Source organism: Mustela lutreola, chromosome 1 (genome assembly GCF_030435805.1).
Source record: "Mustela lutreola isolate mMusLut2 chromosome 1, mMusLut2.pri, whole genome shotgun sequence".
NCBI classification, from domain to species: domain Eukaryota; kingdom Metazoa; phylum Chordata; class Mammalia; order Carnivora; family Mustelidae; genus Mustela; species Mustela lutreola.
The window spans coordinates 281,447,494-281,469,725 of NC_081290.1; the positions used below are offsets into that span (position 1 = coordinate 281,447,494).

The 22,232-nt window shown below is 49.4% G+C and overlaps 1 protein-coding gene and 1 non-coding gene across 2 annotated transcripts; both read left to right on the top strand.

Annotated features, from left to right (window-relative positions):
• The first annotated feature begins 3,856 nt into the window (after positions 1 to 3,856).
• LOC131822767 (U2 spliceosomal RNA) lies at positions 3,857 to 4,040 on the top strand. Its single transcript, XR_009350314.1, has one exon. It is a non-coding gene; the product is annotated as a U2 spliceosomal RNA (small nuclear RNA).
• An 11,528-nt stretch (positions 4,041 to 15,568) lies between these two features.
• On the top strand, positions 15,569 to 21,868 carry SLC3A2 (solute carrier family 3 member 2). Its single transcript, XM_059144926.1, has 9 exons — positions 15,569 to 16,175; positions 16,519 to 16,692; positions 17,345 to 17,439; positions 19,398 to 19,466; positions 19,571 to 19,629; positions 19,789 to 19,969; positions 20,104 to 20,247; positions 21,168 to 21,251; positions 21,365 to 21,868. The coding sequence occupies exons 1-9, from the start codon at positions 15,743 to 15,745 to the stop codon at positions 21,728 to 21,730; spliced, it is 1,605 nt and encodes a 534-aa protein (XP_059000909.1). The 5' UTR covers positions 15,569 to 15,742; the 3' UTR covers positions 21,731 to 21,868.
• Positions 21,869 to 22,232: the final 364 nt, after the last annotated feature.

Below are 22,232 nucleotides of genomic sequence, written 5' to 3' on the forward strand. Positions count from 1 at the left end.
CTGAAACTGCCCTTTTCTTCCCATTCTCTTCTTAACCCCTTGCACTCTGGCTCCGGTACTGGCCCCTCCACCAAGGACACTACTGATCTTACTCACTTAATCCCAGAAGATACTTTCATCTTTTATTTTTTTTTAAATAAAATATTTTTATTTTATTTTTTTTTTAAAGATTTATTTATTTATTTGATAGACAGAAATCACAAGGAGGCAGAGAGGCAGGCAGAGAGAGGAGGAAGCAGGCTCCCTGCCGAGCAGAGAGCCCGATGCGGGACTCGATCCCAGGACCCTGGGATCACGACCTGAGCCGAAGGCAGAGGCTTTAACCCACTGAGCCACCCAGGCGTCCCTTAAATAAAATATTTTTAAAAGATTTTATTTATTGGAGAGAGTGAGAAAGTGAGAGACAGAACATGGGCAGAGGGGAGGGTCAGAAGGAGAGGGAGAAGTAGATGTCTTGCAGAGCAGGGAACCCAATGCGGGGCTTGATCCCAGGAGCCTGGAATCATGACCTGAGCCGAAGTCAGACATTTAACCGACTGATCCGCCCAGACACCCCCTGCCCCCTTTTAAAGTAATCTCCACACCCAACGTGGGACTGGAACTCAGGACCCCAAGACCAAGAGTCACATGGCTCACCATGGCAGCAGTCAGGTGCCCCAATACGTTGTGCCTCTTGGCCTCTCAGTAGCATTTGACCCTGTTGACCTGCCTTTCTTTTCTTTTTCTTTTTTTTTTTTTTTAAGATTTTATTTATTTATTTTACAGAGAGAGATTACAAGTAGGCAGAGAGACAGGCAGAGAGAGAGAGGAGGAAGCAGGCTCCCTGCCGAGCAGAGAGCCCGATGTGGGACTCGATCCCAGCACCCTGAGATCATGACCTGAGCCGAAGGCAGCGGCTTAACCCACTGAGCCACCCAGGCGCCCTTGACCTGCCTTTCTTCCTGAAGTTGCTCTCCATCCTTGCTTTCTGATACCCGGCACTCTCCTGGGTCTCCTCTTGCTTCTTGGCCATTTTTCACGCTCTATCCCTACACGTTCTTCAGGGTTCTGCCCCAGTCCACTTGTTTTCTCACTCACTATGCTCTGCCTAGACCAACTTACCCAGAATCTTAGCCTCATTTACCATATACATATGCTGCCATGTCCCCAACATCGTCTCAACCCAGGATCTCCTGACTGCACACCTTTGTATCTAACAGTCTGCCGGACATCTTCACTGGGATGGCCCATAACCTGTTCAGCTTGTCCAAAACTGAATTCATCATCTTTTCCTACAAATCTGTTCCTTCTCCAATGGGCCCTCTCTTGCTCAGTGGTCTAAACCAGGTGTGGTCATTATCTCCAGTGTTGATAAACTGTAAGTGGTCTCCAGCCAAAGACTTCCAGGAATGTATTTGTATTGGAGCAACATGAGTTTATTGCTTGTTACAGGGAGGAGGAACACATACCATGGGAAACCACAGGGTATCTCAGTAGGAGGATGTTAGAACTTATTTTAGGATCTGGGCTTGTGTTAGGTGTTTGGGGGGAGGGTTTAAACAAGTGAGGCTTTACTTTGGATTCATTGCTTTTGGGAAGTGGCATCGTTTATTATTGGGTATCTTTTTTTTTTTTTTAAAGGATTTTATTTATTTATTTGACAGAGAGATCACAAGTAGGCAGAGAGGCAGGCAGAGAGAGAGGGAGAAGCAGATTCCCTGCCGAGCAGAGAGCCCAATGCGGGGCTCGATCCCAGGATTACAAGGCCATGACCCAAGCTAAAGGCAGAGGCTTAACCCACTGAGCCACCCAGGCACCCCATTATTCAGTATCTGAATAAGTCTTATCTAGAAGGAGGGAAGACAGTGGTCAGATGAGGCTAACCTATGATTGGTAAAGAAACAACAGTCACTCATATTAGCAGGATAGGGAGCTGCTTGGACTTTTGTGATTTGGGCAGTGTTCATGTTTTTTCTGTGTTCAGATGTTATTATAGAATGGGCTTATTTTGGGGCGCCTGGGTGGCTCAGTGGGTTAAAGCCTCTGCTTTCGGCTCAGGTCATGATCCCAGGGTCCTGGGATCGAGCCCTGCATCGGGCTCTCTGCTCAGCGGGGAGCCTGCTTCCTCCTCTCTCTGAATGCCTCTCTGCCTACTTGTAATCTCTGTCTGTCAAATAAATAAATAAAATCTTAAAAAAAAAAAAAAGAATGGGCTTATTTTGATTTGACCCATCATGATCAGAGTGGCCTTGTCTTATGTTGATATTCTGAAATTATGTTCAACAGGAGAACACCAAGGCCTTGGTGTAAGTGCCAGGCCAGCTTCTAGATATCAGCAGCTGCTTTTCTCCTTGTCAGTACCCTAGCTTAAGCCCTTCTCCCCAGGATTTCTGCTGCAGATTTCCAACCTGGTTTCCTGGGTCTGACTTTACCTCCTGCTCCTTCTTCTCTCTCTCCTTCTTCTTCTTCTAGTTTATTTTTAAGTAATCTCCAACCAACAGGGGGCTTGAACTCACAACCCCCAAATCCAGAGTCCTATGCTCTACTGACTGAGCCAGCCAGGAACCCCTGACTTTACCCCCTTCTAATCCATTCTCCATATTATAGCTGGGGTAGTCTTTTTCTCTCTCCTCCCTCCTGCCCTCCCTCCTTTCCATCCATCCTTCCTTCCTAAGATTTTTTATTTGAAGAGAGAGCTCAGAGGGAGAGAGGAGAGGCAAACTCCCCGCTGAGCAGAGAGCCCAACACAGGGTTTGATCCCAGGACCCTGAGACCGTGACCTGAGCCAAAGGCAAATGCTTAACTGATTGAGCCACCCAGGCACCCCAAGAATGATCCTTTTTTTTTTCTTTCTAAAAATATTTTATTTATCTATTTGAGAGAGAGAGAGAGAGAGCATGAGCAGGGGAGAGGGCCAGGGGAAGAAGGAGAAGCAGACTCGCTGCTGAGCAAGGAGCCAGACATGGGGCTCTATCCCAGCACCCTAGGATCATGACCTGAGCTGAAAGCAGACGCTCCACCCACCAAGCCAATCAGGTGCCCAGAGTGATCTTTTTTCTTTCCTTCCTTCTTTCTTTCTTTCTTTCTTTCTTTCTTTCTTTCTTTCTTTCTTCCTTCCTTTTTTTTTTTTTTAAGATTTTATTTATTTATTTAACAGAGAAAGAGAGAGATCACAAGTAGGCAGAGAGGCAGGCAGAGAGAGAGGGAGAAGCAGGCTCCCTGCTGAGCAGAGAGCCTGATGCAGGTCTTAATCCCAGGACCCCGAGATCATGACCTGAGCTGAAGGCAGAGGCTTAACCCACTGAACCACCCAGGCGCCCCATTTTTTTCAGTTTTAATGTCACTACTGCATTCCTTTCCTTGTGCTCCTTGACCCATTAACCACGTCCCCGAGGGCAGAAATCGCATCTGTATGATTTATTTTATAGAACAAGGCATCTGTTTTGTAGAACAAGGCATGACACTGGAATTCACTGAACGCCTGCACTGTGCTTTGAAGTAAGCTTCTGAAGAGGTTATTAGGAGAAATAGTCAACTGTAGACAGCTTCCTCGCCAAGGGCAGCTCTTGAGATGGAAGCAGTGTCTGCCTCCTCCTGGCAGCAAGAGGCACTGCCTCCGTTAGCGGAGAAGGGGCAGGCAAAGGAGCAGTGCTCTGCTGGGAGCTGGGACAAGGGCATTGACCTCTGGGAAAAATTCAATTTGAGAACAGAATGTCTCAATTCTGCCAGTGGGAAGGTCTCCCAGGGAAGGGTTAGACTGGTTTTTGGAAGAGTTGCGATGTGGAATTTTATCAGGGACAGCTTTAAGCCTGCTTTTATTGCCTTGAGTGAAAATTTGGGAAGCAAGGTCTGATGGGAAACTTAATTGTAGGTTGTTTTGTTTTTTTTGGTCCAAGATCATGAATAGCATGTGTTCTTATCATTTAATGTTTTGTAAATCCTCTACCTGAGGGTATTTTATGAAGTGGATTTTTGGAACAGGGAGATTGAGGGGAGGCTGGCTCCGTCCGTTCCACAGACCAATCTGAGAGCACAGTACCTCCGTGAATGGTATGGGTCTCCCTTTCGGGATAGCAGTCAGTTAAAATGCAGCCTGTCGGTACTCCATAGTGTCTTCTGGTTTTTGAAATAAAAAATTCAAGGTGAACCTGCTGTCTCCCCTCTCCCTTTCATGCTTTATTTGTGATGCACATTTTGTCTTTTCTGCCCTGGTTCTTTAAGATTTAGTCATTTGTAGTATTCTACTGAGAAATTTTCTACAAATTATTTTGTCCCCTGGTGATAGGCATTTTTTCAGATGACCAAATATTTGATGCTTTAACCAATGCTGCGTGAGATCTTTTTGTATGTTGCTTTGTGGACATGTCTGAGAGTTTCTCTGGGCTGTGAATCTAGAAGTGACATTTCTGGATAATAGCAAGGGTACTTTCAGTTGTATAGACTGTTGCAAACTGCCCACATATCCTGAATTGCAATTCTCTGCTATTCCTGCATAATCCCGTCCTTGCTGGCAAAATAACTGATAGTTTATTTTGAAGGTTAACAGTTGTTAATATAAATGGCAACTTAAAAAACTTGGGGGGGGGTACCTGGGAGGCTCAGTTGTTAGGTGTTTGCCTTCAACTCAAGTTATGATCAAGCTCCCTTCTCAGTGGAAGTCTGCTTCTCCCTCTCCTACTCCCCCTGCTTGTGTTCCCTCTCTCACTGTGTTTCTCCCTGTCAAATAAATAAAATTTTAAAATCTCAAAAAAATTTTTTTTCTAGTTGTTTGCTCCTGGCATGCAGAACAATTGTTTTGTGTCTAGTTTTCTTTTTCTTTTTTAAAAATTTATTTGACAGACAGAGATCACAAGTAGGCAGAGAGGCAGGCAGAGAGAGGAAGGAAAGCAGGCTCCCTGCTGAGCAGAGAGTCCAATGTGGGTCTCCCTCCCAGGACCCTGGGATCATGACCTGAGCTGAAGGCAGAGGCTTTAACCAACTGAGCCACGCAGGCGCCCCTTGTGTCTGGTTTTTATTGAACTCTTCTTCTAGTAATTTGTGGATTCAATTTGATTTTTCTTTTTTAAAAATATTTTATCTTTTAAGTAATCTTTCACACAACATGAGGCTTGAACCTACAACCCCGAGATCAAGAGTTTCTTGCTCTACTGACTGAGATAGCCAGGCACCCCTCAACTTGATTTTTCTGTACAGAATTTTCTGTAAGTAAGTAGAGAAAAACATTTAAGTGTCAATTTTTCTTGCAAATTGAATGTTAGTGGGTGCCTGGGTGGCTCAGTTGGATGGGCATCTGGCTTTGGCTCATGTCATGATCCTAGTGTCCTGGGATCAAGCCCCTGCATCGGGCTCCCTGCAGTGGGGAGCCTGCTTCTTCCTCTCCCACTCCCCCTGCTTGTGTTCTTTCTCTCTGTCAAGTAGATAAATAAAATCTTTTTGAAAAATTGAATGTTAATTACTTATAAAAGTGTTTTGTAAATTACTGGTAGTAAACTAAATGTGAGACCTGAAACCATAAAAAACTTGTAAGAGAACACAAACAGTAAGGTCTCTGACATCGGCCATAGCAACATTTCTTCTAGATAAGTCTCCTTAGACAAGGGAAATAAAAGCAAAAATAAACTACTGAGACCTCATCAAAATTAAAAGCTTCTATGCAGAAATGAAGGAAACAGTCAACAGAACTAAAAGGCAACCAACTGAGTGGGAGAAGAAATTTGCAAATGACATATCCAAAAAGGATTAGTATCCAAAATACATAAAGAACTTTACAAATTAACACCCCCCAAAACAAATAATTCAGTTAAAAATGGGCAGAAGATACAAACAGACATTTCTCCAAAGAAGACATTCAGATGGCCAACAGACACACGAAAAGATGCTCAGCATGACTCATCATGAGAGAAATGCAAATCAAAACTACAATGAGATACCCCTCACACCTGTCAGAGTGGCGGAAATCAGTAACAGAAGAAACAGCAAGTGTGGAAAGAAAAGGAACCCTCTTGCACTCTCAGGGGGGAATGGAAACTGATGGAGTCACGATGGAAAACATCATGGAGGTTCTGAAATTACCCTACAATCCAATTGCAGTGCTGGGTATTTACCCCTTGCCCCAACCATAAAAAAACTCTAATTCAGAGGGCTAGATGGAGTCCTAGGTTTATAGCAGCATTATTTACAGTAGCCAAATTATGGAAGCAGTTCAAGTGTCCATCGACAGATGAATGGATAAAGGAGATGTGGTCTGTACACACAATGGAATATTATTCAGGCATAAAAAAAGAATGAGGGGTGCCTGGGTGGCTCAGTGGGTTAAAGCCTCTGCCTTCGGCTCGGGTCATGACTCCCAGGGTCCTGGGATTGAGCCCCGCATCGGGCTCTCTGCTCCGCAGGGAGCCTGCTTCCCCCTCTCTCTCTGCCTGCCTCTCTGCCTACTTGTGATCTCTGTCTGTCAAATAAATAAATAAAATCTTTAAAAAAAAAAGAATGAAATCTTGCCACTTGCAACATTGTGGATGGAGCTACAGAGTATTATGCCAAGGGAAATAACTCAGAGAAAGACAAATACCATACGATTTTTTTTTTTTTTTAAGATTTTAATTTATTGGGCGCCTGGGTGGCTCAGTGGGTTAAGCCTCTGCTTTTGGTTCAGGTCATGATCTCAGAGTCCTGGGATCGAGGCCTGCATTGGGCTCTCTGCTCAGCAGGGAGCCTGCTCTCCCCGCCCCGCCCCCCCCCACTGCCTCTCTGCCTACTTGTGATCTGTCAAATAAATAAATAAAATCTTTAAAAAAAAAAAAGACTTATTTATTTGAGAGAGAGAATGTGACTGTTGTGGGGGGGGGGGCAAAGGGAGAGCAAGAAGCAGGCTCCCCACTGAGCAGGAAGCCTGATGTGCGGCTAGATCCTGGGACCCTGAGATCTTGACCTGAGCCTAAGTCAGATGCTTAATCAACTGAGCCACCCAGGTGCTCCAGACAGATACCAGAGGATTTCATTCATATGTGGAATTTAAGAAACAAGACAGATGAGCAAAGGGGGAAAAAACAGAGACAAACCAAGAAAACTCTTTTTTTTTTTTTTTTTTTAAGATTTTTATTTATTTATTTGACAGACAGAGATTACAAGTAAGCAGAGAGAGAGGAGGAAGCAGGCTCCCTGCTGAGAGAGAGCCCGATGTGGGGCTCGATCATGACCTGAGCCAAAGGCAGAGGCCTTAACCCACTGAGCCACCCAGGCGCCCCAAACCAAGAAAACTCTTAACTCTAGAGAACAAGCTGGTGGTTACCAGAGGGGAGGAAGATGGGGGAATGGGTGAAACAGGGGATGGCAATTGAGGAGTGCCCTTGTCTTTTTTTTTTTTTTTTTAAGATTTTATTTATTTATTTGACAGACAGAGAGAGCACAAGCAGAGGGGAGGGATAGAGCCAGAGGAAGAAAGCAGGCTCCCCACTGAGCAGGAAGCCTGATGCAGGACTTGATCCCATTTTTTTTTAGTATATGTGCTGCTGAAGCCAGCACAGGACTTGATCCCAGAACCCTGGGATCATGACCTGAGTCAAAGGCAGGCACTTAACTGACTGAGCCACCCAGGGGCCCAAGGACTGCCCTTGTCTGGTGAGCACTGGGCGATGCATGGAAGTGTTAAATCACTATATCATACAACTGAAACTAATATAACACTGTATGTTGGCTATATTGGAATTAAAAAAAAAATATTGGTACTACTGTTTTAAAGAAACTGGCTAATCAGTTCTAATGCTGCTTTCTAATTAGAGGATGAAAGGGAATCTTTGTTCTCAACTTGCTAGAAGATCCATTTCCTTTAACTTTTTTTTTTTTTTTAAGACTTATTTATTTATTTGACACAGAGAGAGACAGTGAGAGAGGGAACACAAGCAGGGGGAGTGGGAGAGGGAGAAGCAGGCTTCCCGCTGAGCAGGGGGAGCCCAATGTGGGACTCGATCCCAGGATGCTGGGATCATGACCTGAGCTGAAGGCAGACGCTTAACAACAGAGCCACCCAGGTACCCCTCCAATTTCCTTTCTAACTAACGCTCTTTTTTTTTTTTTTTTTTTAAAGATTTTATTTATTATGTGACAGAGAGAGAGCGAAAGAGGGAATACAAGCAGGGAGAGTGGGAGAGGGAGAAGCAGGCTTCCTGCCGAGCAGGGAACCTAATGCAGGGCTGGATCCTGGGACCCTGGGATCATGACCTGAGCCGAGCAGATACTTGATGACTGAGCCCCCCAGGAGTCCCACTAATGCACTCTAAACTGGGCCAGAAGCAGTAACTGTTTAACCAGCAGTTCCTCATAAAATCCCAACATAACGACTGGTATTTGAACCATAAAACTTGGAATTTTATGAGGAGAGAAAAGTTAACTACCGCATACCAAGAACAGTTTCAATTGATAGCACTAATAGAATCATCGATTAGATAGTAATCAAAAGTGTCTGTGTGTGTTTAAAGATTTTATTTATTTACTTGACAGAGAGAGACAGTGAGAGAGGAACACAAGCAGGGGGAGTGGGAGAGGGAGAAGCAGGCTTCCTGCTGAGCGGGGAACTCAGTGGAGGGCTCAATCCCAGGACCCTGGGATCATGCCCTGAGCTGAAGGCAGACGCTTAACGACTGAGCCACCCAGGCTCTCTGTTCTTTCTCATTAAAACCTCTTGCTTAGGGACGCCTGGGTGGCTCAGTTGGTTAAAGCCTCTGCCTTCGGGCAGAGTCCTGGGATCGAGCCCCACATCGGGCTCTCGGCTCTGCGGGGAGCCTGCTTCCTCCTCTCTCTTCCTGCCTCTCTGCCTAGTTGTGATTTCTCTCTGTCAAATAAATAAAATATTAAAAAAAAAAAACAAAACCTCTTGCTTAAACCAAATGAGTGGGACACTTTTTCTGGCTACTCTGGAATCTGTGCTCCCCAAGTTGCAATTCTGGGACCCCAATTTCACCTCCTTTTCTTGGTTGACATGACTACGATCTGTTTTCTGTTCAGAATATTGACACCACAGAATATGAGTTTCCACACCAAACAACTTTCTAATTCTGTGCCCCACACTGGAAGGCTTACCACTTCATTTGACTTGACATTAACCATCCTTGGTTTGCATAGACCCCACAGGTTAAGGGCTGAGTCCTACAAGAGTGCCCGCCGGCTACAGCAGACACCAATCTCAAGTTGTGGGTCCCAGGTTACCCACACTTCTGAGTTGGCTGTAAATCGGGGTTCTCACAAGCCCCTCTTCAGGTCTGAATTTGCTGTAACAGCTCACAGAACTCAGGGAAACACTTTACTTACTAGTACCAATTTATTATAAAGGATGCTATAAAGGAAACAAATGAACAGTCAGATGAAGAGGTACATAGGGTGACTTTGGAAGGATTCCAAGCAAAGGATCTTCTGATCCTGTGGACATGGGATGTGTCAACTTCCCTGTCCATGTTCATTAACCCGGAAGTTCTCCAAGCCCAATCGATTAGGGTTTTTGCAAAGGTTCCATGACGCAGGCATGATCATTGGCCTTTGGTGATCAACTCCATCTCCAGCCCCCTCCCCTTGCTGGAAGGTGGGCGATGGGACTGTCCTGCCTCTGTTTTTCTAGTGGGCAGTCCCCACCCCGAAGCTATCACCAAGATTGGCCTCCTTGGAAGGAAAGACTTTCTTATCACCCAGGAATTCCAAGGGATTTAGGAATTCAGTGTTAGGAACTAGGGACAAAGGCCATGTTTGTGTACTCTGTCTCTGTCTCTGTCTCTCTCTCTCTCTGCTTTTATCATATCGCAGTTAGCCATTTATAAAAAAGACAAGATTGGCCTTTCTACCTTATATCATAAATAAAGATCAATTAAAGATGGATTAAAGACTTAAATGTCAAAAACAAAACCTTACATTTTTGCATGGAAAGTGTTGATGAAAATCTTCCAGACCTTAAAGTAAAGAAAGACTTTTTTAGAGAAAAAATTTTTTTTGTTTATTTTTTAGTCATCTCTATACCCAACATGGGGATCTAACTTACAACCCTGAGACCAAGAGTTGCATGCTCTCCTGATTGACCCAGCCAGGGGCCCCAAGAAAGATTTTTAAAATAAGTCACCAAAAATAAAAACATGAAAGAAAACATCGATATGTTTTTTTTTCCCCCAAATCCAGATAACCTACCAAGACTGACAACAATTTTATGGTTAACTTTTGTTTATCAAAAGGTGCCTGAGTGCCCAGATCTTGGTTTTTAATACCTTTCTCCAATAAAAGAAACCAGGGCTCCTTGGAGAAGTGGCTGATTGTGGGGCTGGGGCTCTGGTGTACAAAGAAGATGAGCCCAGACCATTCTGTAGAGCCAGCACATAAGGAAGTGCTCAAAACAAGTGTGTCTGAGGGAGAGACAGGGGGACGGGGGAAGAGAAGTGTATTAAAGGAGCCAACCCGACAGAGCTCACAGTGGCCAAAGATGGAAAAATTTGAAGGAAGACCCCAATAATATAGTATTGAATTCTAAACCAAAGTATAAAATAAATATCCATGAGTCCGTACTGACATAAAGAAATGACTAGATAAATAAAGGAGATGAGACAAATCTCCTGTACAGAAAATCCCACATAATTCATGTAGATAGCGCCCCCTTGCCCACTCCACGGAGGGGGAGCTTAACTCCACACCTTGACTGTGGCTGTACTTAGTAATCTTCTTCCAAAGAACGTGATGAAAGAAAATTTTTTTTTAAAGATTTTATTTATTGGGGCGCCTAGGTGGCTCAATTGATTAAAAATGGCTGCCTTTGGCTCAAGTCATGATCCCAGGGTCCTGGGATCGAGCCCCGCATCGGGCTCTCTGCTCAGCAGGGAGCCTTCTTCCCTCTGCCTGCCTCTCTGCCTACCTGTTTTCTGTCTGTCAAATAAATAAATAAAATCTTTTTTTTAAAGATTTTATTTATTTGTTTGACAGAGAGAGATCACAAGTAGGCAGAGCAGCAGGCAGAGAGAGAGGGGAAGCAGGCTCCCTGCTGAGCAGAGAGTCCGATGACTTGAGCCGAAGGCAGAGACGTTAACCCACTGAGCAACCCAGATACCCCATAAATAAATAAAATATTTTTAAAAAGAATTAACTTAAAAAAATAAGATCTTATTTATTTATTTGAGAGAGAGAGAGAACAAGCCGTGGGGAGGGGCGGAGGGAGAGGGAGAGAAGCAGACTCATGTCTGAGCAGGAAGCCTGATGTGGGGCTCGATCCTAGCACCTGGACATCATGCCCTTAGCTGAAGGCATATGCTTCACGCAGGCACCTGACAGTAGAAAGTTCTGAAAGTCACAGGGGATGGGAAAATGATGTTACCCACCAGCATTGTGGGACTAGGATGGTAGAAGGATATGATGTTGGAGGGCTTTAGTCGTTTAAAGCTGAGTGAATCTCTTATTACCATTTTGCCTCTGGCATGAGATCAGTATTGTCTCTGATCAGATAGATACCTGATGTCTTCTATCCAAGAATAATATGTTAAAAATGCTTCTTTGTCTCTTCTGTAAATTGATCTGCTAGATCTCTGATGTTTTTCTCTTTTGATACTTGGTTGCATTAGAGAGAAAGGCTCCCAGCAGTGTTGTTCATTTGTCTGATTTACTTGAGTGCCAGATACTTTTCAGATGGTGTATTTATTTCTCTTCAAACAGGTGGCTTTAGTTGTATTTCCTTTACTCTTTCTGGCTTTTATCCCCCCTCCTTCTCTGCTTTCATTTCCACAGTGCTTTAACTTCCAAATGCTCAGGGCCTTACCTTCAGCCATGACCCAGTTTTCAAATGTCTGAACTCCCCAAAGCTAATGGATATTTTATTTAACTTACTTTTTTTTTTGGCATTGGGATTTAAAAAAAAAATTTTTTTAAAAGATTTTATTTATTTATTTGACAGACAGAGATCATAAGTAGGCAGAGAGGCAGGCAGAGAGAGAGAGGGAAGCAGGCTCCCTGCTGAGCAGAGAGCCCGATGCGGGACTCGATCCCAGGACCCTGAGATCATGACCTGAGCTGAAGGCAGCGGCTTAACCCATTGAGACACCCAGGTGCCCCCCCCCAATTTTTTTTTTTTATTAACATATAATGTAGGGGCACCTGGGTGGCTCAATGGGTTAAGCCTCTGCCTTCAGCTCAGGTCATGATCTCAGGGTCCTGGGATCAAGCCCCGAATCAGGCTCTCTGCTCAGCGGGGAGCCTGCTTCCCCCTCTCTCTCCGTCTGCCTCTCTGCCTACTTGTGATCTCTCTCTTTCTCTGTCAAATAATAAATAAACTATTAAAAAAACCCATATAATGTATTATTTGCCCCAGGGGTTACCTTACTTTTTTTAAAAAAAGATTTTACTTACTTACTTACTTACTTACTTAGAAAGAGAGAGAGAGAGGGAGAGAGGATAAGCAGGGGGAGGGGTGGAGGGAGAGGGAGAAGCAGACCCCCTGCTGAGCAGGGGGCTGGATGTGGGGCTCCATCCCAGGACCCTGAGCTGAAGGCAGACACTTCCAGCTGAGCCACCCAGGTGCTCCAGTGACTATTTCAGAAACAGAGCCTGGACGCTTTGTTTCTGGGTCTTTGGAATAATGCCTTGGGTTTTGGCAAAGTTGTAGAGTCTATTGGACAGACAGTCTCCTAGAGAATTTTAAACTGTCCTTCCACCTTGCTCTGACTTTGGAAATCCTTTTTGTATTTTGGCTCAGATCAAGTATAGTTGGCCCTTGAACAACACGGGGCAGTATCACATAGCTTATATGCAGATTAAAAAAAGTTTCCCTTTCTTTTCATTTCCTGAATCACGTTTTCTTTTCTCCAGTTTCATTGTAAGAATACAGGATATAATGCATATACCCTACAAAATATGTGTTAGCCGTTTACATTATTGGAGGGTTATTAGTGGTTAAGTTTTGGGGGAGTCAAAAGTTCCATGTAGGGTTTTGGCTGCGCCACTAATTCCTGCATTGTTCAAGGATCAACTGCCATCCTCATTTGCTGGCAAGCACGTGACATGAATTTTTGCAACGGGGGGTTAGAAAGGAATTCTCTCTGTACACTTGGCCCTCTGTATTTCAGGGCCCAACCCCCTGTCGGCCCGCCTGAGTGTAAAGTGCTGAAAACACATGGCCTCATGGGGCCTCTGGACCTTCGGACCCCTTTTATCTCCGCCTTGTTCCAGCCTTCTCTTGAAGGCTTAATTCTTCTTGACAAATGATCTACTCTGCACTCCTACGTAGATATTAAAATTTTATATGTATCAAAAGACACTGAAGGATCTGAGTCTCCCGAGCCACCTTCTGCCCCTCTTTCTCTCCACTCCTTCCCTTAGATCTATTACTTCACTTTGGTTGAACAAGCTATGGTTTGTTTTTCCTTCCTTCCCTCTCTTCTTTCTTCCTTCCCTCTTTACTTTTAAAGATTTTATTTTTTAAGTAATCACTACACCCATTCTGGGGCTCAAACTCACAACCCGGAGAGCGAGAGTCACGAGCTCCAAGGACTGAGCCAGCCAGGCGCCCCTGTTTTGCTTGCTTATGATAGCATACAGTGTTATTCACGTGTTCTTTCACTTCTCCCCATTTATCTTCGTCTGCTGCTTTTGTTGTTTCTAAGAAGGGAAATATTTGGGTTTGACTGGTGTAGTTCATCCCTGCATTTTCCAAACACCTGTGACGCGCCTACTTAAGCTACTTCTGTAAGTAGGCAGGGCCGTGGACATAGCACAAGGCCCCTGCCGCTTGTCCACAAGTGCGGACACTCAGAAAAGGAAATGTAATAAACAAACAGGGTATGTGTTGTAGCAGAGGTGGATGGAAAAAGAATTCTGTTGGAGAAGTTGAGAAAAACCGTCATCTGAGCTAGGTCTTGAATGAGCAGGAGCTTCTTGAGGTTGAGCAGAAGGGAAGGACACAGAATGGCAGGTGCCGAGATGCAGACGACTGACCCAGCTGGGCATGCTGTGGGACTGGCAGGTGTTCGAAGGCTGATGTCGCTGCGTGGCTAGTCCCCGTGGAAGGTGTGTGGGGAGGTGATAAACTTGGGGAGGTCAGTGGCGAGCTTCTTCACTGCACACAGAAGGAGTTAGCTTCTTCTGTCTGGAAGCATGGCGGGGGTTGGTGTGAGTGAGATGGTATGTTCCCAGAGATGTTATGTTGGACTGTCTTAAGCTTCTGACCCCAGCTCTCAACCTTGAGCTTTCACCCTGGAAATAAAGTCTGTTCAGCGCCTCTGGCTGGCACTTATCTGCCATGCCCAGGGCACCTTGGACTTACTATCATAGTTGCGCACTCCTCTGACATCCACCCTATACCCCCTGGCCTGCCTCCCTCTAGTTCTGGCTTTCCTAGGTGGGGGTGGGCTGTGGCATGCAGAACGGGAAAGGCAGAAGATGAGCCTTTCCACACCTTTGGCTCTCCTCTGGACCCCCTTTCTGTCTGCTGTTTCTTCAGATCTTGGCTTCTGCTTTCTTCCAAATACACAGCTATCTTGGCTTCCAGCCCAGGTGGAGAGGGAGAAAGAACTTGTTTCCTTCAGCTCTTTTCTGAAAATAACCCGGCTGGCACTGGTCAGGAACAATAAGTTCCCGGCGTCTGGGCCCCGTGCTGTTGATGTCCCGCAGTCCCTGTTACGAACCTGTTATTTTTTTCTTGCTGTGAACCTTGTCTCTATCCCACTTCCCCTCCATCCCAGGATCTCCGTGGAGGGAGGTTAGATGATTTTCAAGGCCTCCAAGGTTTAGAACAGTGAAGTGATGGGGGCGCGGGGGCGGGTGGGTCAGGGAACCCCGGGCACCCTGGGGAGATCGGGCTCCTCTGTGGGAGGCCCTGCAAAGTGGGGAAAAGTCGGTCTGTTGTAGGAAAATGGTGGATGTCTCTAACTGAGGCCCAACCTTGGAATGTTTGCTACAGGCCCGAGCTTGCCCAGCAGGCGCCCAAGGCTCTTCTGGATGTCGGATTCCTCGCCGCCCGACATCCTGGAGCCAGAAACTGGGGGTGGGGTAGGGTAAAACCGAGAGTGTCAGCTTCAACTCTCCTGTCCGAACAGATTCGTCTTAAAACATCATGAAGATCGGGTTAGAGTTCCTTTGGTCAAGTTAATAAAAACGCATTGTGGTGGGCGCCGAATAGTTGCAACGTGATGAACTGTCTGAACTGGACTCAGGATGAGTCTTGAAGGACGAGGAAGCCCTGCGGGGAAGCGGAGGTCTAGCGCCAAGTCCCAGAAGCTGGAGGAGACGCAGCAAGATCGGGGAAAGAGGGGAGCTCCGTGCCGCCGGCTCTGAGAGCGCCAGAGGCCATGCGAAGTGGGAACCACCACGCGGTGGCCTGAGCCCCAGGCCAGGGGCAGACGGAGGACCGCGTCCGGGTGCGCCCCCGCTTTCGGAGTGGGAGGGGAGGGGCCGGTCCCCCCGCGGCTCTGGACTGTCCCTCCAGGTCCCCTTCGCGGGGCGGGACAAATCAGACTCCGCCCACCGAAAAGCGGCTCAGCTCTCTGGGCTTTGGTCTGGAAGGAGCCGTAGGGGCCCAGAAAGAGCGATCCGGGCCGTTCCTCTTTAAGGGGCGGGCGGGGGCGGGGCTCCCCGGCCTCTTCCCGGAGGCTGCGCCCATTCCCGGGCAGACGCGGACGCAGTAGCCGAAGCTTGTGCGGGGCTCGCTGGTACCCGGAGCCGGTGCCGAAGCCGTGGTGAGGCCGGGAAGGTAGGGACAGGAGTCCAGCCACCACTTGACCGCAGGCTGCATCGTGTCGCCGGTTCCGCGGGCACCATGAGCCAGGACACAGAGGTGGACCTGAAGGAGGTGGAGCTGAACGAGCTGGAGCCCGAGAAGCAGCCGATGAACGCGCCGTCCGGGGCGGCCACGGCGGCGGTCGTGGCGGGCGGCGCGGAGAAGAACGGTCTGGTGAAGATCAAGGTGGCCGACGACGAGGCGGAGGCGGCGGCCGCGGCCAAGTTCACTGGCCTGTCCAAAGAGGAGCTGCTGAAGGTGGCGGGCAGCCCCGGCTGGGTGCGCACGCGCTGGGCGCTGCTGGTGCTCTTCTGGCTCGGCTGGCTCGGCATGCTCGCGGGCGCCGTGGTCATCATCGTGCAGGCCCCGCGCTGCCGCAAGCTGCCGGCGCAGAGCTGGTGGCACAAGGGCGCCCTCTACCGCATCGGCGACCTTCAGGCCTTCCAGGGCCCCGAGGGGGGCGACCTCGCCGGTGAGCTCCGTGCGCGGCGGGTTAAACCCGGAGTCCTGACCCCCTCCCTCCCCGCCCCGGAGTCGTCCCGCACCTTCCTCCCTCTCTTGGAGGAAAGCCGCCCTCACTCCCTCTTGGCGCGGGGTGTGGGTACCTGACTCAGCGGCTTCCCTTCCCCTGCGGCTCCGGAAGCCGGGCGCTGACGTTTCTCAAGTAATGTGCCGGGCATCTTACATCAGCACCCCTGGGTCTTGTGATGGAAGCGCACCCCCGACCCCACACTGAGTTCCCGGGAGAGGGGAGAATAGGGCGGATCAGGGGCCTCCCGGAGGGGCTTCACCTCAACCCTGCTTCCCGGTTTCAGGCCTGAAGGAACGTCTCGATTACCTGAGCACCCTGAAGGTGAAGGGCTTTGTGCTGGGCCCAATTCACAAGAACCAGAAGGATGACCTCGCGGGGACCAACTTGGAACAGATCGACCCCACTTTTGGCTCCAAGGAAGATTTTGACAGTCTCTTGCAGTCGGCCAAGAAAAAGAGTGGGTGTCCTGGAGTTGCCTGGGAAGCAGCTGAGAAGGGCTTGGCCTTCTGGCCATAGGAAGGACAGATTAGGAATTTTATTGGGTTAAAAAACTGACTGGGTCTGAGTTTTCCTAAGGCAGGTACGGGGGAAGTTTCTTAGGCTTTAGCCTAAAATTGTCATGTGGTTCGGAGACATAATTGCTTTGTGTCCAGCTCTTTTACTTCTTGGCTTCAGTGCCCTTGTTTGCAAAATGTAGGCTTTTTCTGATTCACTGGTTTATTTTTATTTTAAGTAGGCTCCATTCCCCATTGTGGGACTTGAGCTCATGACCCTGAGATCAAGACTCACATGCTTTACTGACTGAGCCAGCCAGGCGCCCCTAATTCAGTGGCTTTTAAACTTTCAGAGGAGCGGATCCTTTTGAGAAAAATAGCCACATGAAATCAAAGGGTACACTTTGGGGGTGGGGAGCCCAGGGCCCCATAACTCAGCCTTCTCCACTACAGTGTGTGCCTGCTGCCCTAGAAGATCTTAAGGCTGGGTTCAGATCTAAGCATGTGTGCCACATGATACATACCAAATAGTCTGCCGGCTTGCGTTTGTTGATTTCTAACTTTTCCCTCGCCCCAGAGTCTTTCTCATGACTCCGGTTTTCTCCATTGTTCCAGGCATCCGGGTCATTCTGGACCTCACTCCCAACTACCGGGGCCAGAACTCGTGGTTCCTCCCCACAGAGATTAACTCTGTGGCCGCCAAGATGAAGGTGAGTGTGTTGATGCTGCCGGCAGGGGCAAACTGGATGTTGGGGCTGTGTTGAGCCTCCTGGCAAGCCCTGTAAACGGAACCTGGCTCCAGCCGAGGGGACCCTGGGTCCTTGGAGCCAAACTGGCGCACTCCTCCCGCAGGCAGGATGGGTGGCCAACAGCGCCCCCCCCCTTTTGCTTGTTCCTTTTCTGACCAGTGATTTTTCTTGTTTCCTTGACTCTGATGGTAACAGTGCCAGGAAAGGAATTTCTCAGATGTCAATCTGGATTTGATTTTTCTTCCCTTTGGGAGAGGAAGCCCTTTCTCTGTGGGACTCCTGTTCTGTCTGGTTTCCCAGCTCTTGTTTGATGTGTTCTGGAGCAGAGCCCAGACTGAGCTTGTACGTGTCTGGGTCTGTGCCATGTGTTCTGTATGCGTTCTGAATTTCTCTGTGACCACACAGGGACCCTATCATCTCTTGTCTGTAAATGGAGAAGCTAAGGTTCAGAGGGGCTTGCTGTGTTTAGGGTTGGAGGTCCTAGATAGTCTCATTTCTGTGATCTGCCTTCCCTGAGTGAAGGTATAGGTGCAAAGACTGCCCAGCAGGCTGGGAATGGGACTTTGTCGTCTGAGCTCCTGGTGCCTGGGTTCTAGGACACTGACCAGGTCAGCAGGGGTGGAGTAAAAATGGACCAGACCCTGACCCTTTGTTGGCCCCTGTGACTCTGAGTTAGAATTCTTTACTCCTAGCATTTCCATAGGACCCTTGGTCATCCAGTTCAGCCCTTGCTAATTGCTGGAAGATGCTTTAAGAGTTATTGATGGAGGGGAGGGTGCGGGTGCGCCTGGCTGGCTCACTCAGGAGTGATTCTTGATCTCAGGGTGACTCTTGATCTCAGGGTCGTGAGTTTGAGCCCCACGTTGGTGGTGATAGAGTTTACTCTAAAAAAACCCAAACTCTTAAAAGTTATTAATGCAGGGATGTTTTTAGATGGTAAATGGTGTGGCGTGAGGTGTGGTAGCTTCAGATGAAAAGAGAGGCAGTAAAAAAAAATGAAAATGGAGGTGAGAGGAGAGAGCACAGGGCCGGGGGCTGTGGAGCTGGGGGCCCCGTGTTCTACATTGACCTGTTGCCTGGAATTCAGGCCTGGGCCTGTGCTGCAGAGCTGACTCCACTTTTCAGTGGAGACTTTCACTTTTAGACTGCCCCAGGGCTGTGCTTTGAATTATGCTCTTTCATCCTTGGCCTTGCTCTGACCTGCTGTCTTCCTTCTACCCTTCCCAGGCCTCAGGACGCTGGCAGAGGAGTAAGGACACTTGTGGGATCTTGGCTAGCATTTCGGGTCCCGTGTCCGCTGCTCTCGGACTGTGGTCTTGGGCATGCTTCCTTGCTGCTCTGGGAGTGTTGCCTCATTTCTGACCTGAGCATATAAGCATTCCGCACATTCTAAGGGTTAAATGAAGTTACGTTTACGAACGTACTTTTTCTCTTGGGCTTTTTCCTATAGGTGTCCAAAGGTGAACCTGTGCAATTGGCCCTGGGGAGGAACAGAGAAGTGAAATGCCGCAGCGTTAAGAATCAGTCATAGTTCAGAAGCGGGTGGGGTGGGGGTTAGGGACGAAGGCTAAACCTTTATGATAGAGGTGGTTAAGTGAGGCTGGTCAAGGCAAGTGACTCTCCCAAGGTCAAGGGGACGTGCATCCTGGACAGGGTTTGACGTGGGTGGAATTTTTTTTTTTTTAAAGATTTTGTTTATTTGACAGAGATCACAAATAGGCAGAGAGGCAGGCAGAGAGAGAGGGGTGAGCAGAGAGCCCGATGTGGGGCTCGATCCCAGGGCTCTGAGATCATGACGTGAGCTCACAGCAGAGGCTTAACCCACTGAGCCACCCAGGCGCCCCACATGGGGTGAATTTTGTAAGCCTTTGTCAGAGTATCAATACCTTTTCCCTGTTCTTTTGCCCCCTTCCCTGTAGGATGCTCTGAGTTTTTGGCTGCGGGCCGGTGTGGATGGGTTCCAGGTTCGGGACGTGGAGAGTCTGGAGGTGAGTCCCTTTCCATGTGAGAGGCAGAGCCTGGGTGAGAGCAGAGGGACTCTCGAGGGCTTGGTAGCATTCCCTTGTCCTTGACTTGGCTTTTTCTCCTCCAGGATGCACCTTTGTTCCTGGCCGAGTGGCAGAACATGACCAAGAGCTTCAGTGAAGATAGGTGAGGGCTAGACCTCTCCCGCCGGCTCTGCTGCATTCTGAGATGCTCCCGTTGAGGGCTAGGCCCCGGGACGAGGACTTCCCAGTCCAAAGAACCTTCTCCACCTTCATTCTTTTCTTGCTCTTTACCAACCTGGCCCCCCACCCCTGCTCTGTGCAGGCTGCTGATTGCCGGGACCGAGTCCTCTGACCTTCGGCAGATCCTGAGCCTGCTCGGGTCCACCAAGGACCTGTTGTTGACGAGCTCATACCTGTCAAGCTCTGGTTCCAGTGGGGAGCGCATGGAATTCTTGGTCACCCAGTATCTGAACGCCACTGAGGATCACTGGTGCAGCTGGAGCGTGAGTACCATGGTGTGGGGGGGAGGAGGCGCCAGCTGGTGGGCAGGGGTGGGGGCGCTCGGGGAGGCAGGGGTGTTGGCAGATGGAGGCAGAGGCGGGCTTTGGGGTTCACGTCCGTGCGTCCATTCCCGCAGCTGTCCCAGACAGGGTTCCTGGCTTCCCTCGTGCCGGCTCACCTCCGCCGTCTCTACCAGCTGCTGCTGTTCACCCTGCCCGGCACCCCGGTTTTCAACTACGGAGATGAGATTGGCCTGGAGGCAGCTGCCCTTCCTGGCCAGGTACGGCTTGACGCCTACCCCCCTGCACGCTGTGGGGAGGTTGTGTGGGTGGCAGCAAGCAGACGGGTGCCTTGTCTGAAACCGAGTCTGATCCCCGGTTAGTCCCCTGATCGGTTGCTGTGCGGCCTCGGCAGGTCATTTCCCTGCCGTCGCCTTGATCATCTATTCTGGGATATTGCGCTTCTTGTAGGATTCAGTGAGAGCCTATTTTAAGATGCGGTGGCTGAGCTGACCCCCGCTGGGTATTCGGGTGGGAGCCAGCCCTTGCCTGACCCCTCATTCGTTCATTCGTTCTCGCGTTCACGGGACTCTGTGCCCTCCAGCAACTCCTGGTTCAGGAGAGGGCCCAGAGGAGTCCGAGAAATGCAGGGCAGCCCTTGCTGTGGTCGGGGTAAGGGCACGAAGGCGCTGGCTTACCTTTAGCCATAGGCTTGGAGGTTGGTACCCCGGCTGATGTGCATGGAGCTGCCGTCTGGTTACTCCGCGGTTTTCTGGGGTCACTGCTCTGTGCCCCCCGCAGAGGATACAGCAGTGCACAGGAGAGCTGCAGGTGGTGAAGTTAGATAATAAAACAGAATGAAGGTGCCCGGTACTGCTCAGTGCTGTGCAAGAGAGAGCAGGGCCGGGGGCCTGGAGGACAGGGATGGGGGACGTTTTCTGTCGAGGGGCCATAGAAGATCCGGTGGGGCAGCAGAGCAGAGGCCGGAGGGCTGTGCGGGAGCTGGCTATGGCCGTCTGGGAAAAGAGCCCTCAAGGGTAGAGCCCTGTGTGGGCAGCGACCCGAGGCACGAGCCTGCCTTGCTTGTCCAGTCGAAGTCAGGCCACGGTCGGGCCACACTCGGGGACGGTGTGGGACAAGGAGAGGGAGGAGAAGGGAGAGCGGGCCCAGGCCTTTTCCAAGTCCTGTTTTCTCTGCTCAGCCTGCGAAGGCTCCATTCATGCTCTGGGATGAGTCCAGCTTCCCCAACACCTCAGGACTCGGAAGTACCAACATGAGTGTACAGGTAAGGGTTTTGGGTGGGCCAGGCCTGCTCAGCAGAGGGTGGGCAGGCGGCTTCTAGAAGCTTGCACCGAGGGGCGTCCTTCATCTTTTCCTGCTCTCCGTGGTCCTTTGCAGAGCCAGAGTGAAGACCACGGTTCCCTCCTCTCCCTGTTCCGGAGGCTGAGCGACCAACGGGGCAAGGAGCGCTCTCTGCTGCACGGAGACTTCCACGTGCTGTCCTCCCCTGAACCTGACCTCTTCGCCTACATCCGCCACTGGGACCAGAACGAGCGCTTCCTGGTGGTGCTCAACTTCGGGGGTGTGGGCCACACTGCCATGTTGGGGGCCTCTGGTGTGCCGGCCAGCGCCAGCCTGCCGGCCAGTGTCAACCTGCTGCTCAGCACCGATGTGGGCCGTGAGGAGGGCGTGTCTCTGGAATTGGAGCACCTGAACCTGAAGCCGTATGAAGGGCTGTTGCTCCGCTTCCCTTACGTGGCCTGACAGGACCCCCCTCCCCTCACCTGGGCCCTTCAGATCCTGGTTTCTTTTCCTGCTTTTTTTTTACTGTTACAGATTACAGATGAAACCCCAGATTAAAGTGTGTTCCGGCTTCAAATAAAAGCCACTCCCATCTGGTGAGGTCTTGCCTTCTCTCCACTTCTCTGTCGGGGCAGGGGCACCCCTCCCTGCTCCCCCTCCCCCTCCTGCCTTCCCCTCTGCCCCCATCCCCCCAGACCTGCCCATCCTGATCAGAGCCAGAGAGTTTCGTGCATCTGCTCTAGCCCAGGGAGGGAGGGGCCTTTCAAGCTCACAACAACATGGGGTCCAGGCTAGGACTAGCATCGGGCCGGGGGCCTCTCCTGGAGGTCTTGGGTCTTAACTGCTTTTTCCCCTTCTCCTCCTCAGCAATGGTCTCCAGCCAAATGTGGTCAGGTTTCCTTGTTTTTGCAGACTTGGCCTTTCAGGGAGGAAGAGGGAGAGGCGGGGGGGCTTGTTTTCCAAG